This window comes from Ranitomeya variabilis, chromosome 4, assembly GCF_051348905.1.
Source record: "Ranitomeya variabilis isolate aRanVar5 chromosome 4, aRanVar5.hap1, whole genome shotgun sequence".
In the NCBI taxonomy this organism is placed as follows: domain Eukaryota; kingdom Metazoa; phylum Chordata; class Amphibia; order Anura; family Dendrobatidae; genus Ranitomeya; species Ranitomeya variabilis.
Window position 1 is genome coordinate 529,590,931 of NC_135235.1, and position 17,114 is coordinate 529,608,044.

At 43.3% G+C, this 17,114-nt stretch overlaps 1 protein-coding gene across 1 annotated transcript; it reads left to right on the forward strand.

Annotated features, from left to right (window-relative positions):
• Nucleotides 1-414: 414 nt before the first annotated feature.
• On the forward strand, nt 415-14,401 carry PNMT (phenylethanolamine N-methyltransferase). Its single transcript, XM_077257692.1, has 3 exons — nt 415-693; nt 11,625-11,832; nt 13,368-14,401. Exons 1-3 carry the CDS (start codon nt 474-476, stop codon nt 13,798-13,800), a joined length of 861 nt encoding a protein of 286 aa, XP_077113807.1. The 5' UTR covers nt 415-473; the 3' UTR covers nt 13,801-14,401.
• The last annotated feature ends 2,713 nt before the right edge of the window (nt 14,402-17,114 follow it).

Below are 17,114 nucleotides of genomic sequence, written 5' to 3' on the forward strand. Positions count from 1 at the left end.
GTGCTTGCTGTGTTCTACAGTCGCTGATGCATTACTGTAGCATCTGATCTCTATTCCTTCGACTGTGGGCCGAACCGGGATAGCCAAAGGGCCGGGTGTGGCCAGCAATTTGCCCAGGTCTGCTGTAGAATAATTGAACAACATGCTAGAATATATAGGGTATAGTATATACAACCGGCACAAAAATAAATATTATACAAAAGTCATCCCAACCATGTACATTTGAGACAGAGAATAATATGTACAGAAAGCCAAGAGCAATCTGGACGTATGTGCTTCAGCTCTGTGGTGGCTGGCATCTGGCAGATAAAGTAATGACATTTCTAGATACCCTTGTGCTGCTGTGTATAGCCCTTGGGGAAGACTGAAAAGTGAATCAATGTGGGAGATGCTATCACAGACTAAGGGTGGATGCAGTTGTAATGGAGAGTGATGGGAGGTGTACCTGTAATGCAGACTAATGATAGGAAGGGATGATACCTCCAGCTTATAAAGGTGAGAGGAGTGCACTGAGGGCTGTATTATCTGTCTCTTCCAACATGAGCAGCATCCAGGCAGTCGCTGAGTCCTACCAGCTATTCAACCCCAGAGCCTACTTGCAGAATAACTATGTGCCCCCTCGGGCAGACTTCTCAAGCGAGGACAGTGTTATGTGTTGGAAGCTGCGGCAACTTCATGACGCTTGTACCAAAGGTGAGCTCTCCAGTTTAAATAAGTCATGTATTTTTAGTTGAGTGTTTGCGGATATCCTACTATGTCAACCAAGAAGTTTTTTTTTTTTGTTTTTTTTTTTTACATTATTGTCTGGTCTTATAATATTCATTGGTAAAAGTTGGGCTACATACCACTCTTTTGGAAATTTTACTTTAATTGTTCACTGTGCATACTTTATTGTATAGCTTGTTACAGATGGTGTTTTTTTTGTTGTAGCCCCATAGAATGCTATTGTCCATGTACTGTCCTGTTTTATGGATGGCACACTAAGCCATTCCCAGTGATAAGCTCCCTACCACCCTCATCCAATATAAGAGTCCAGTATCTAAACGGTTAGGGTATAGTTTGTCTTCTGACCCACTAAGATGGGTGGGAGTAATTCAAGGCCCATGCAGGGTATGAGCACACAGTTTTGCTTTTTTTAAAGGTGGTCAAAAGTAATAAGTCTTCAAGTTCCACGTTAAGAAAAGCTCCATATTTTGGGAAGTTTGGGGGAGAATTTAGTTTCCTGATGTGGTTTTGCATAATTCTTGCAGTATTTTAATATGCCTAGTTTGGAGCAGAATCCAAAAGGTGACTCTTCAAATGCAAGAATTCCCCCCTTCCCCACCAGTTTTTCAAAAAGTGGGCAGAAAAAAACCTTCAAAAGATTAAACATATGAACAGCAGAGCGTCCTTACAATAGAAATGAATTTGATGTCTTCCAAGTAATTTAAATGCAATTTTTGGTTGATTTTTTTTTGCTCTCAGCAAACATGTTCTGACAAACTCCTCAAAAGTCAGTGCCAGTGTGTCAGTGTCATAGTTTATGATGGGCCAATAATTGAGATGGGCGTTTATAAGAACACACTTTCCCAATTATCAGCCCGTCTCAATAAGCCAGGAACCACCTGAACTAGAAAGACACTCAAACATCAAGAGTACTGACTTAAGCAACCTTAAAAATCGTTATCATAATACACAAATAAATGCTATCCACAAAGTCAGCGTAGGGCAATAATCACAAATTGTCTTTAGATAGGGATTTTTTTTTTTAAATTTGTTTATTAATTGCAGAATAATAAATCATACACACATTTGCATTTGCGTTCATCATTATCCATTATAACATGAAATACAGATAATTGTTATGCATTGTCACATCTGGAATATTACAAAAGTAACAAATGGTGCATGATAATTATTGGTATCTCATTCTGTAACCTTACCTACATTAACTACTAATAAAACATAAAACACCGCCAAAAAGGAGAGTTTCGTATAAATTCCACCTTGTAAGTAATGTCTCCAGAGCCACAGGCCCCACTTCTTACATGTATGCTAAATTGTTACAGCTTATAGAGTATGATAGGAGGAGTTCCATCTCCCCCATATTTTCTCAAATTTATCTGGACAACCTCTATTCTGATACAACGTCCGCTCCTACGGGATAATTTAATTCACCAAATCAACCCATATTCTAAGAGATGGACAAGAACCACAGTAATTTATATATCGATAAGTTGGTATAGTATTTTAACACTTTTATTAAAAAACCGACTAATACCTAAAAATGTCCTTTATTATGAAAAATTGTTAACAATTTTTCATAATAAAGGAAATTTTTAGGTATTAGTCGGTTTTTGAATAAAAATGGACAAGAACCACCCATCCACCGCAGCGCCAGTACCTTTCGCGCCATAAACAGTGCCTCCCGCAGAAAAATCCCAGTACAATGATCCCATGTTTCCGCATCCCACACCCCAAATAAACAAGTCAATGGATCGAGTGGGACAGGAATCGACAATACGGATGTCAATAATGTCGTCACCTCCTTCCAATAATAAAAAATAACAGGACATTTCCAAATCATATGAATAAAATCCGCACTACTGGAATGACACCTCAAACAATCTGATGAAGGGAGACGACCCATTTTAAAAAGAGGAATCGGGGTCAAATAGGATTGGTATATAATGTACAATTGAGTCATCCTATTAATTGACGGGGAAACTTTAGTTGGGGATTCCAGAATATCGTCCCATTCTTCCCCCAGTGTATCTGGAAGAAGACCCTCCCACTTCCCCTTGATAGAATTTATAATAGACTCCCCTCACGTGGATAATAGATAGGTGTATAAAGAGGAAATAGGTCCTTGAGGACCTTGCGAATTGAGAATTCCTATTAATGGTAAGGATGAAATAGCACGACCATTACCCATATTCCGTATGTGCGATTGAAAGGCTGATCTTAGTTGCAGATAGCGGAAAAATTGAGACCTCGGGATATTATAAGTATTTTGTAATTGTTCAAAGGAGATAAAAATCCACTGGTTATGTATATTACCCACCGAGAGAACACCATGTGATATCCAAAATTCTGTGGACGGGTGGGCCCAATAATTCCGGAAAATAACTGTTATTCCACAATGGCATTTCCGTTGCTATGTCAACAAATTTAATTATTTTTTTAATTTGCCTCCATATTGATCGTGCAAATCGGAGCAGAGGTAGCAGACGAGGAACACCAACCCTCTCCAGCTCCAAAAACCCCAGTGGACAATCTATTTGGGCTGAATAAAGCAAATGTCTCTCAGAGTTGGGGAGAGAGTTATTGGGCATCCATTTATTTATCATTTTAGCCTGCCCGGCAAGATAATATAGGTAGAAGTCCGGCAAGGCCGCCCCGCCCCCCTGCTTGGGTCTCTGTAGAGTAGATAGCTTAAAGGGCCACTGTCACCCCCCTCCAGCCGTTATAAACTAAAAGAGCCACCTTGTGCAGCAGTAATGCTGCATTCTAACAAGGTGGCTCTTTTAGTTTTAGGTTCAAGCATACCCCAAATAAAACGTTTTTATACTTAGCCACAATTCCTGTCTCTAGCCAGGTAGGCGGGTCCTCACTCCCCAGCTTGGCCAGCTCCTCTGCCGTCACTCACATCTTCCTGCGCTTTCGGCGCCGCCCCCTCAGCGCTATCATTTCAAAGCCGGCGCCTGCGCTGTGTACTGGTGTCCTGCGCAGACGCAGTAAGCTCTGGCCGTCTGATGTAATGGCTGATACCAGAGAACAAAAGACATCCACAGAACACCAGGATGGATCTGCTGCACAGCAAATAGCTGTAGGACCTGCGATGATGTCACTGCCATGTGATGTGATGTGTTGTAAATCGAGTTGACTACGTTGAGACATATACATTCCCAAATATTTGAAACTGGAAACGATGGGCAACAACGAGAGACTCTTGGGGTATGAGAGAGAGGCATCAGGGCAGATTTATCCCAATTTATATAAAGACCGGAGTAGTTGCTGAATTTATCTATCATCGTAATTAGTTTTGGTAGCGTATCCTCTGTTTGATCCATAAACACCACCATGTCATCAGCATAAAGACCAATAGTGTCTACTCGATTCGCAATGTGTATCCCTTTAATGTCTATGGAGGACCTCATCTGCATTGCCAAGGCCTCTATCGCCAGGGGAAATAGAGCCGGGGAAAGAGGGCATCCCTGGCGAGTTCCCCTATGCAGAGAAAAGGGTTCAGATATAGAGTCATTCACAACCATACGCGCCCTAGGTTTCGCATATAATGTACCTATCCCTCTCAGAAATTTGTCTCCAAAACCGTACTTCCGTAAACATGCAGAGAGGAAGGACCACTCAAGGGAATCAAAAGCCTTAGCCGCATCCAACGATGCCAATGCCCACTTATTATCTGACTCCAGAGAGCTATATTGGATGACCGACTGTACCCGCCTGATATTGATGGAAGTAATTTTCCCCGGCATAAAACCAGTCTGGTCTGGGTGTATAAGATCTAATATAATCGTATTCAGCCTGGTAGCCAGAATTTTTGTAAAGATTTTATAATCCACATTCACTAAAGATATTGGTCGATACGATCCACAATCTAGAGGATCCCTCCCCTCCTTCCTGAGCACAATAATGTTGGCATTATAAAACGTTTCAGGCACTGACTCTCCCCTCCATATTCCTCTGAGTACTTTCAATAGTAGAGGCGCTAACTTATTTCGGTATTTCCTATATAATTCAATGGGAAACCCATCAGGTCCCGGGGCCTTCCCAGTAGCCATATCCGTTATAGCATGTTCCACCTCCTCCAAAGTAAACTCAGCCTCCATGAAGGCTTGTTGGGATGGGCTCAGTGAGGGGAACATTATGTCTGATAAGTAGTCCAAACATTCAAATACATCAAGACCGCTGCTAGATTTGTATAATGAGTTATAATAACTGTGAAAACACTGAAGTATCTCGGCAGTAGAGGACACTAATGAGCCATCAGGTATACGGATCTGTAATATTGTGTTGGAGGTGTTGTGTTGGCGTACTAAGAAAGCTAGGAGTGTACTGGCCTGATTCCCCAGTTCAAAATAGGACTGACGGGTGAAGAATAATTTGCGTTTCGACTTAGTGTCTGCATGTTGGGTACACAACCTCTGGGAAGCAAGCCATTCAACTCGGTTACTACTAGTCTGATCAGCTATACAGTGGGGCAAAAAAGTATTTAGTCAGTCAGCAATAGTGCAAGTTCCACCACTTAAAAAGATGAGAGGCGTCTGTAATTTACATCATAGGTAGACCTCAACTATGGGAGACAAACTGAGCAAAAAAAATCCAGAAAATCACATTGTCTGTTTTTTTATCATTTTATTTGCATATTATGGTGGAAAATAAGTATTTGGTCAGAAACAAAATTTCATCTCAATACTTTGTAATATATCCTTTGTTGGCAATGACAGAGGTCAAACGTTTTCTGTAAGTCTTCACAAGGTTGCCACACACTGTTGTTGGTATGTTGGCCCATTCCTCCATGCAGATCTCCTCTAGAGCAGTGATGTTTTTGGCTTTTCGCTTGGCAACACGGACTTTCAACTCCCTCCAAAGGTTTTCTATAGGGTTGAGATCTGGAGACTGGCTAGGCCACTCCAGGACCTTGAAATGCTTCTTACGAAGCCACTCCTTCGTTGCCCTGGCGGTGTGCTTTGGATCATTGTCATGTTGAAAGACCCAGCCACGTTTCATCTTCAATGCCCTTGCTGATGGAAGGAGGTTTGCACTCAAAATCTCACGATACATGGCCCCATTAATTCTTTCATGTACCCGGATCAGTCGTCCTGGCCCCTTTGCAGAGAAACAGCCCCAAAGCATGATGTTTCCACCACCATGCTTTACAGTAGGTATGGTGTTTGATGGATGCAACTCAGTATTCTTTTTCCTCCAAACACGACAAGTTGTGTTTCTACCAAACAGTTCCAGTTTGGTTTCATCAGACCATAGGACTTTCTCCCAAAACTCCTCTGGATCATCCAAATGCTCTCTAGCAAACTTCAGACGGGCCCGGACATGTACTGGCTTAAGCAGTGGGACACGTCTGGCACTGCAGGATCTGAGTCCATGGTGGCGTAGTGTGTTACTTATGGTAGGCCTTGTTACATTGGTCCCAGCTCTCTGCAGTTCATTCACTAGGTCCCCCCGCGTGGTTCTGGGATTTTTGCTCACCGTTCTTGTGATCATTCTGACCCCACGGGTTGGGATTTTGCGTGGAGCCCCAGATCGAGGGAGATTATCAGTGGTCTTGTATGTCTTCCATTTTCTAATTATTGCTCCCACTGTTGATTTCTTCACTCCAAGCTGGTTGGCTATTGCAGATTCAGTCTTCCCAGCCTGGTGCAGGGCTACAATTTTGTTTCTGGTGTCCTTTGACAGCTCTTTGGTCTTCACCATAGTGGAGTTTGGAGTCAGACTGTTTGAGGGTGTGCACCGGTGTCTTTTTATACTGATAACAAGTTTAAACAGGTGCCATTACTACAGGTAATGAGTGGAAGAAAGAGGAGACTCTTAAAGAAGAAGTTACAGGTCTGTGAGAGCCAGAAATCTTGATTGTTTGTTTCTGACCAAATACTTATTTTCCACCATAATATGCAAATAAAATGATAAAAAAAACAGACAATGTGATTTTCTGGATTTTTTTTGCTCAGTTTGTCTCCCATAGTTGAGGTCTACCTATGATGTAAATTACAGACGCCTCTCATCTTTTTAAGTGGTGGAACTTGCACTATTGCTGACTGACTAAATACTTTTTTGCCCCACTGTATATGTGGCCTCTGAGTCCTTCAGTCGCCGCTCTATCTCATCATCCTCCCTCACCGTCACTCTTTTGATGTAAGAAATTGTAGAGGACAAACACCCCCTCAAGTATGCCTTCAGGGTATCCCAGAATAAAGGCCCCGTCTCACATAGCGAGATCGCTAGCGAGATCGCTGCTGAGTCACAAGTTTTGTGACGCAACAGCGACCTCAGTAGCGATCTTGTTATGTTTGACACGTACCAGCGACCAGGCCCCTGCTGCGAGATCGCTGGTCGTGTCGGAATGGCCTGGACCTTTTTTTGGTCGTTGAGGTCCCGCTGACATCGCTGAATCGGTGTGTGTGACACGGATTCAGCGATGTCTTCACTGGTAACCAGGGTAAACATCGGGTTACTAAGCGCAGGGCCGCGCTTAGTAACCCGATGTTTACCCTGGTTACCATCGTAAATGTAAAAAAAAACAAACAGTACATACTCACATTCCGGTGTCCGTCAGGTCCCTTGCCGTCTGCTTCCCGCACTGACTGAGATCCGGCCGTAAAGTGAAAGTACAGCACAGCGGTGACGTCACCGCTCTGCTGTTAGGGCCGGCGCTCAGTCAGTGCAGGAAGCGGACGCCGGGGGACGCGAAGGTGAGTATGTACTGTTTGTTTTTTTTACTTTTACGCTGGTAACCAGGGTAAACATCGGGTTACTAAGCGCGGCCCTGCGCTTAGCAACCCGATGTTTACCCTGGTTACCCGGGGACCTCGGCATAGTTGGTCGCTGGAGAGCGGTCTGTGTGACAGCTCCCCAGCGACCACCCAGCGACTAAACAGCGACGCTGCAGCGATCAGCATCGTTGTCTGTATCGCTGCAGCATCGCTGTGTGTGACGGGGCCTTAAACCAAGATTCTGGGGTTCCGGATGTGTTAAAATAAAACAGTTTAACTGGTCAATCGTCCTGTCACTAGAGTCTATTAATTTCAGCCAGAAGGGGTTCAATTTCCAGGATCTATTGTTATTGGGCTGCCCGTATTTAAGTTTAAGAATAATCGGACTATGGTCCGAGATTCCCCTATTGCCGTGTTCAATACTATCCACCCAAAGTGCCAAGCCACTGGACCCAAATATGTAGTCTATACGAGATAAGGATTGCTTAGTAGACGAGTGGCAGGTATATCCCCCTAACCTCCGGGTGGCCCATTCTCCACAAGTCTAGCCAACCACTGCCGTTCATAAACAGTGCCAATTGAGAGGGGGTCTGAGGTAAAGATTCCCCGGGTGTTGCGTCATCCAGTCTCAATCTATCCATGGAATGATTCATGACTAGATTAAAGTCACCCATACAAATAACATTAGCGTCTGGATATTTTAAGGAGAAGCCCAATGCCATACGAAGAACCGACATGTTGGCGGGGGGAGGGTTATAAAACACACAATATCACATATTCACGCGAGTTGATAAATGCATGCACAAAGACAAAGCGGCCCTCAGGATCCCGCCGTGCCTCCCTGGCCTCCCATCTAACCTCCTTGTGTATCAGTAGAGAGACCCCTCTTGAGTAGCTGGTATGGAATGCATGAAGACACCACTGCACCCACGGTTTTTGCATACATCGAACCGTATCTCTAGTTAGGTGTGTCTTCACCAATGCCACAACATGAGGGTGATATCTTTTGATTTGTGAAAATACTTTGATTTTCTTCCGAGGAGTTTTAATACCCCGTATGTTCCAGGTCATACATATAAATTTCAGACCCCATGTTTGTATTTAAAGAGAAGATTAATACGTATCATTGTTACTTGGGCGCAGCTCAGAGACAACACACAAAGCAAGGTATTAATATTGGCGGTAACCATATACATCAAACAAACAAAACTAGTACATAAAACCAAACCAAACAAAACTTGAACAATGGAGGAGCATATTCCAATACTCCTACAGTCAGGTAGAAAAGGGGATACCCTCACTGAATTCAGTGTCCGGTATTGTTGACATCTTTCGCACCCAGACAAAAAGCTCCATTTATATTGCCGTTAAACAAAGAACCCAGATTAGGAGTCTTTCATATTAGACCCCCTGTGTGACCGCAACCATTCGGCCACCTACGCTGGGTCTGTAAAGAATAAAGAGGAGCCCTCATGGACAATACGGAGCCGGGCCGGATAGAGCATGGAGTAGATGATATTTTTATCTCGGAGTTGTTTCTTGATATCCATGAATCGTGCCCGTTGCTTTTGGAGTTCCATGGAGAAGTCTGGAAAAATCGAGATGGTAGCATTGTTGAATTTAATGAGGCCCTTCTGCCGCGCCAGACGAAGAACAGCATCTCTGTCTCTACAATTGAGGAGACGTGCCAGAAAAGGTCGAGGTGGCGTTCCAGGGGGAAGAGGTTTCGTTGGGACTCTATGGGCCCTCTTCACCGAGAAGGTTGAGGAGAATCCGTCCCCCAGGGAGGTCTTGAGCCAGTCTTCCAGAAATTGCTCGGGTTGCTGACCCTCCGAACGCTCCGGGAGACCAATAATTCTAATATTATTGCGACGTAATCTGTTTTCCAAATCATCTGCCTTTTGCTTCCAAGCGTTTACGGAACCAGCAGCTTTTTTCAGTGTAGCCTCCATAGGTGTGATAGTATCCTCTATGTGAGACACTCTGGTTTCAACCTCCGAAATACGCCCGCTCATAGCTTGCATATCATGTCGCAGACAGCCCACTTCAGTATGTACATCCTCTATTTTTTCCGTGAGAGATGATCTAGTGAGGGAGATAGCCTGCATTAACTGCTCGGATGCCTGTTTAAGAGTCAGTTCATCTTGTTCTCCCTCTTCGTTGCTATCAGAGGGACGGCCTTTGCGCTGGGACAGTGCAGAACTGTTTCTAAGAGTGCGCACACTATCAGGAGGATCATCCCTGGCGAACTTCTTTAGCTTATCAGCAGCCCCTGCTCCTTTAGAGTGTTGCATGGCAGGCAGGCAAAAGGACCCCACAAAGCAATTCCAGATATAGTTATGAATAAGCCGAGCCCCAACTTCCAGATCTCTTATAGTTATACACTGGACTGTGTTCCAAGGGACCACTAGACAGGTGGCTAGAGAGATGGTGAGATTTATAAAGATAGTCGCTTTAATATTTGCCTGAGCTTTGTGTAGCTGAGCGGTCTCAGTTTCCACAGGGGGGAGCAGCAGGGAGGGGGTTAATCCCTCTAATATTATGGCGCTGGCAAATGAGGTGTTTATTTATTTGACAGGGGGGGCGCAGGGCCCAATTTTTCAGGGCACACACCGCACCACCCTTTATTTCCTCAGTTATGTGCTCACCCCTCCAGCACCGCAAATATGGTAAAGAGCGTCGCTTCCCTTGCTGTTAGGGCGCGCGCTGTGTTAATGGCCGCTGCTCCCTGCAAGTGCCGCCGTCTACCTCAGTCTTCCTGGCTCCTGTGCCCAAGCACTTCACAGCACTCGCCGCTGTGGCCCGATCACCGCCGCCTCCAAGGAGGAAGAAGCCCGGCTCCAGCAGAAGACGGTGTCGCGTTCTGTATCCTGAGGCGCGCACACCGAAAATGGCCGCCGCTGCACGTGGAGCCCCTCGGCTATTCCGACCTCCGCAGCTCCCGACGTCCCAGACCTCCACAGCAGTTGCCTGGGCGGCTCACAAGGCTCCCGAGAGTGTGGGATTCCGTTCTCTGACGGTACCACCCGGCAACAGAAGGTATAAACGGCAGGATAGGCTCAGGATGTAAGGAGCTCCTGTTAGATGCGTCCTTCTTCTTCGGCTACATAGCCACGCCCTTAGATAGGGATTTTTGGCAGTTTTTTTTTTTTTTACTTTTACTAAACTATTTAAGAGGAATAATATAAAATTTGCATATATCAGTATGTGTTCAAGGACACTGGTACGATACCCATTTATATCATTGTATTCACTATTAGATTTAGTGTCCCATTCTTATTGATCACACTCATCGTATCAGGTTTGGTTTGGTGCGGCTGCAACCTACCCTATCCTGTATTACAGTATAATATCTGACTGACGCTATTAAAATGGAATCCTAAGCCTCCCCAACATGTTTCACCAGACATGGTACCATATAGCTTTCAATCCCCAGTGACACCAGGTTGTCTGGTGAAACATGTTGGAGGCTTAGGATTGCATTTTAGTTGCGTCAGTCAGATATGTGACAATACAGTAATATAGGATAGGGTAGGTTGCAGCTGCTCCAAACAAATTCTGATACGATAATATGGCGATTGATAGGAATGGGACACAATCTAATAGTGAATAAAATTAGAGAAATGGGTATCGTATCAGTGTCCTTAAACACATACTGATGAATGCTAATTTTATATTATTCCTCTTAAATAATTAGGTAAAAGTTATTTAACAGTCTTTAGATAGAGATTTTTTTTGCCTTTTGGCAATTTGTGATTGATGAAAATAGTTATCAGCACAGTGTCCTGTTGATGATGGATTATAAATGCAAAGATCATAGTAACCACCATTCTGTGAGCATAGCACTCTGTCTAAACAGGCGTTTACTCAACTGTCAATCAGAATATATATATATATATACACATACATACACACTGATCGACAGTTGAGTATATACACACACACTATATCTATAGCCAACCAGTGGTCGTCTAATAGGTGTGGTCAGCTTTGTGTGTCTGTATATATGAGACCTTTAGTAAAGGCAATTAATTGCCCCTTGAATTGCTTTCCTAGGACAACTCATTCTATTTGTTAAACTGAATTATCACCATACTATAACCCTACTGTAACTTTTGCTTTTAATAACTTCACAAATAATGACTAAAACAATCTCCACTGCTTCTGTATTCCTAGGTGGGATTAAAGGGCGCACCTTGGTCGATATTGGTTCAGGTCCTACGATATACCAGTTGTTGAGTGCCTTCGAGCACTTTCAGGAGACTATTTTGGCAGAATACTTGGAGGTGAATCGTAAAGAACTGAAGATGTGGCTCTGTGATGAACCAGGGGCTTTCGACTGGCGTCCCTACTTTGAACATGTTTGCAAGTTAGAGGGCAAAGGGTGAGTAATCCAAAGGCCTTGTCCAGATCCAGGAATAAAGAACGCCACACAATGACTCATATACCAGATCAATATCCCATTGTGACAATATTGGGGTATGTGCACAAGTTAAGTACTTGGTGCAGAAATTTCTGCACCATTTCTGCATCTCTGGGCAGGAAGATGCAGTGTAAAATAGGCATGTTTTTGGTGCAGATTTATCCCCACTTATTAGGATGAATGAAATCTGCAGAATTGATTTAAATCTGCAAGTCAAAAATAAGCACCATGTGCATGAGACTTCAGGATTCTCATTCATTTTGCTTACTTAGTAACTAGGAAATCATTCAGTTTTTATGACAAATCTGTGCAGAAAAAACCTGATACATATTTGCAATGTGTTCACACAGATAATTTTTTTCCCTTTTTTGCAGAGTTCTTGAAGCAGAACCAAAAACCACGGATTTTCAATGCAGAGTTTCTGCTCTGAAAACTCGGCAAAAATTTCAGGTCATTATTCATTAAGAATGGTGTTTTGTATTCCAGCCTTAAGCCGCGTGAGTCACTTAGTTAGCGAAAAGCACATTCTATCAGTGGCGTACACCTCCCACAAAACATTGCCCTAGTCCGGGACTAGTGTAAAATTTCTGGAATGAAAACCGCTGGACAGCTCATTAAAAAATAAATAAAAAAAAACTGTCTTCATATTTTTTTTAATGACACATTGTAAGGCCATACTGAATGGAGTCTTCAGCCCATAATTCGGTTAAGAATACGTTTCCTCGGCATTTAAAGACAAAAAAAACAACAGGGACACCATAATTTTTTTTTTCAACGGACAGGTCCTGGCATTTCTGGACAGTTGGCAACCCTGCTCTGTCCCAGCTAAGGTTGAACTGACCCCTGGAAATCGGGTTCTGGTACCCAATCTTTAGTCTAAGGTTCAGTTACCAGAACTGTACCCGAACTTTATCCAGAACCCCATTTAAACAAATGGAGACCCAAACTTTGGTATTCTCTCGCTCATTACTCTAAGTTTTCGCTTCTTAGTCAGGGCAATAGCACTGGGAAAATATTGTCATTGCCTTTATTTCCGGCCACCTCAGAAACACAGGTTTCCAAGGCAAGAAGCGTCGCTTGCCAGCTGTTTGCTATACTGATCACAAACTCCAGTCTGGATCAGCATGTGTCCTGCTCTACTACCATACTGCAGAGGCAATGCTGTCTCTGCTTGCAGCGCTACAGGGTAGACCAGAACTGTCACCATGCCACTGGTCTGAACCATCAAGTTTCAGGAGTGCAAATCCCCCCAGCAAGCAGGAATCTGTGAGGCATGGGAGCGTTGTGCTCCTGAAGAAAGATGATACAATCCCTTTAAAGAGCCAGTAAGTGCAGAGTTGGCCAAACAAATTGATGGCAGGACCATCCAACTATCTTATGTGAATGAGAACCTAAATTCTGTATTCGCCTCTGTAGAATAAACGTTTCATGTAATTTGGATATACTGTTTTGTAGTTATCTATTCTGATCCTCTTTTTTTTCTTGTTCCCAACCAGAGAGTCCTGGAAAGATAAGCAGAAACGACTTCGGGAACACGTTACCCGCGTGATTCCAGTTGATGTCCATCAGCCCAGTCCACTAGGAGGAGAGCTGGTCAGTGGTTCTGTGGACTGTCTGGTATCATCGTTCTGCCTTGAGGCTTGCAGTCCTAACCTTGAGGCCTTTCAGAAGGCACTTGAAAATGTTGTTGGGCTCCTGAAACCAAATGGGCACTTTTTATGGATTGGAGCTTTAGAGGAGTCCTACTACTTGGCTGGAGAAGCAAGGCTGAATGTGGTGCCAGTCACTGAAGACATAGTAAAGAAGGCACTGATTACTGCAAAGTGTGTTATAAGGGAATTTTCCAGCTATACTATGGCTCCTTGTATGAATGTTGGTGTAGATGATGTGAGCGGGATATTTTTTGTTTGGGCTCAAAAAGAAGCTTGAAAGTGAAATCCACTTCACATGAATCACACAATCTATTACATTGCTTATCACTAGAGATGAGCGAATTCGATCGGGTCAGTTCTTATTCGGCAAGCTATAGCGCTTGCCGATAAAGCTGCAGAGGGAACCCGGATACAAGGAGCGCGCCGGCTGATCAGCTGTGTCACAGTCATGACACATGCAGGAGATCCTCTGTGTTGGGCTCTCCATGCATGTGTTGTGACTGACACAGCAGCGACACAAGCAACTGCGGAGCCGGACAGGTGATCAGCAGACACGCTCCAGGTATCTGGGTTCCCTCTGCAGCTTATTTGATAAGCGCTATAGCTTGCTGAATAAGCAGGAAACCGAGCAAATTCGCTCATCTCTAATTAATACATGGGTCTGAAGGGAAAGTAAAATGTAATATAGCATCTGTGTATATATGCAATAAAAAATAAACTGAAAAAAACAACGTCATTCTAAAAAGAATTCATTCTTAAGAATGATGCAACAAATCAATCCAGTTAGCCACCTTTTAAGCAGTCACTGCGTTCACTTTTTGCTGGCTGACTGCTTTCACTGCACTCACTTTTTCTGCTGGCTGACTGCCATAACTACATTTACCATTTATACAGGCTGACTACAATCACCCTTTGTGCAAGCTGACTGTGTTCAAAGTGTGTACTGTTCATTGTGTGATTATGCATACCTTTTCAGCCCTGCTATTGGATGCACTGTTCTTCTGCGCAGGCGAGTCGCTCACCAGTGTCTGCGCAGAAGAACGATAAACACACAGCCCATAGAAGGGCGGAAAAAGGTACACATAATCGAGTGAGTGCAGGGCGCAGTATTCCAGAGTTGCAACTGCACATCACATGGTACAGCAACGTTTACTGGCATCACGGAGATAAAGTATCATTACAAGTCTATGGGTCCATGAAAGTCACAGACAGCACACGTAGGGCATCAGTGTGCTGTCTGTCATTAACTTAGTAATGCGTAGGAGAAATTTTTTTTTTTTTAACTTTGAAATAAATTCAAACAGCTAGTGGTAAAAACTGACACTTACACTTTTTCGGGGCGTACAGGAATAAACACTGATGTCTGATTAAGGCCCTGGTGAGTGAACAAGAATTCCATTTCTTTCTTCCTAGGGTGTGACAAGGGATATATGGCTGTATGGTAACTAAAGCAGATTTCACAATACACACTACATTAGGCCTCATTCACATGTCTGTAGTTAAGCACGTACTTGTGAAAATGGCACTGGTGTCACCAGTATATGGTCCATTTTCAAAGGTTTTTTTTTTTTACTGGTGGATAAATAAATTACAAAGCTTCTCCTATCCTTTGCAATGCTAAATACTGAGGCACGCTAATACCATCCGTGCGCTGTATGTATTTTTTCGCAGACCCATAGACTTGTATTGGCCCTTTTCGTTCGTGATATCGGACAAGTCTCCGCAAGTTTGGCACAGACACACGGATCGAGGAGAAATACAAACATGCGAACAGCTCCATAGAAAAAAGAGAGAAGCCAGCTCACCAGACAGCCATAGACAGGTGCACGGAACCTCCACGCCGATCCACGTGGTGATTTGCAATAGTAGAAAACGAAGGTTGATTCCAGCTCCAAGATGTTTATATAAAATTCAATCCTTTATTGGAAAATTATTAAAACACAGGCTGCAATGCTCTCCATAACAACGGGAAACGAGCTACGCGTTTCGATCTATTACAGATCTTTGTCAGAGCTCCATAGACTACTTTGGGTCAGTGTTCTAGCCATGACAACTACGCATAGAACATGTACGTGAAAAACAAACACCTGAGTCCCAAAGAAGTGCTCCCCAACCTATGGCTCTACAGCTGTTAAACTACAACTCCCATCATGCCATGACACTATCTGTGGCTGTCTAGGCATGATGGGAGTTTTAGTTTTGCAACAGTTGGAAAACTATTGGTTGGTGGAAAAAGTAAGGAGGCTATTCCGTCAGTCTATGCCCACTGAACCTGGCTGTGATCTGCAACTTGTACTGAGCAGCATGAGATCTCAGCAGCAGTGAGGTGGGATGATCTTTTGATCTCTGGTCATCTAGGGTGATCGAGTGCAAGCTTTCACAAATTATTATACAGCCATTCTGACAAAGATTTTCAAAGTAAGTACATTTGCCTCATCAGTCCAATATCTACTTAATAAATGTAGTTGGTATTATAAAATCTGCTGACAGATATTCTTTGAAGAGTTGCTCATGCACCACTTCCACGTCACAACATGAGCGGCAGCAATGACGTCTCAGCCACAGGTGTCCACCAGGATAAGAATAGAGACAACCATTTCAATGACTAGGCTTTTTGCTGTCCCCCCCATTCAGATTTGTCATTTGAATAGAGCTTTTACACTTCCCTGTGCAGTGGGTAGAGTGGACAAGCCAAATAAATGCAGTCACTTCATAATTGGGAATAGTGGGAGTTTCAGAGGCTGGACCCCTGCAAGATTTTTTTAACAAGAAGATCGTGGAAAGACATAAAAGACAGTGCTCTCAGATCAAATGTGTACATGTCATCACCATTTATTGGTCATTATATACCATTAAATAAAAATCATTTAAGATGTAGAATGTTTTACTCACAATAAGCGGTCCTATAATACACAGCAGCATGAATAATGATTGGTTGACAAGACAGTAAGGCACACATGCATTCCCCACCCTTCTAAAGAGCGACAACCTAAAATATTCCAGAATATTTACACTACATAATTCATAGAAAATACAGATTCCCATATATAGATATATATATCCAGACCTCAGAGCAGCTCCCAACAAGACAGGCGAAGACCACCAACTGGAACCCAGTGCAATAGCCTGATAAAAGAATACAATTAGTGCAAAAATAGTTTCCTAACCCATGGAAAATTGATGAAGAATGTAAATAGAGTGTGTATACATACATATACACCCACCAAGGAATGTAATGTGTATATAACATTTATCTAGATTTTATTCAGAGCTTAGTTCGCACACCAATGCAACAGTATCCCAATTATGTAGGGCTGGATAGTTGAAAGGCTGCTTTAATGTAATAAAAGGCTATCATCAAGCAGATGGCCAGCAACCTGGGCGGCCATGCACCTAAAATCTACAACACAAATAAATGAAGAGAAAGGGAGGGTTGTTAGCCCATGTCTGTGCTTGAGATCTTCTGCAAATAAAGATGCTGTAGGAAAGCAATCCCTGTCTCATCATAAGAGCACCCCCTTAGGGCTCGCTCACACGAGCATATAACATGGCAGAGTGCTATCCAATGTTTTATGGGGCAGTCCCGACTAG

Coding starts and splice junctions, on each gene's coding strand:
- PNMT (XM_077257692.1), top strand. CDS start 474: ATGATACCTCCAGCTTATAAAGGTGAGAGGAGTGCACTGAGGGCTGTA. Junction 694..11,624: donor TCATGACGCTTGTACCAAAG/GTGAGCTCTCCA, acceptor CTGTATTCCTAG/GTGGGATTAAAGGGCGCACC. Junction 11,833..13,367: donor TGCAAGTTAGAGGGCAAAGG/GTGAGTAATCCA, acceptor GTTCCCAACCAG/AGAGTCCTGGAAAGATAAGC.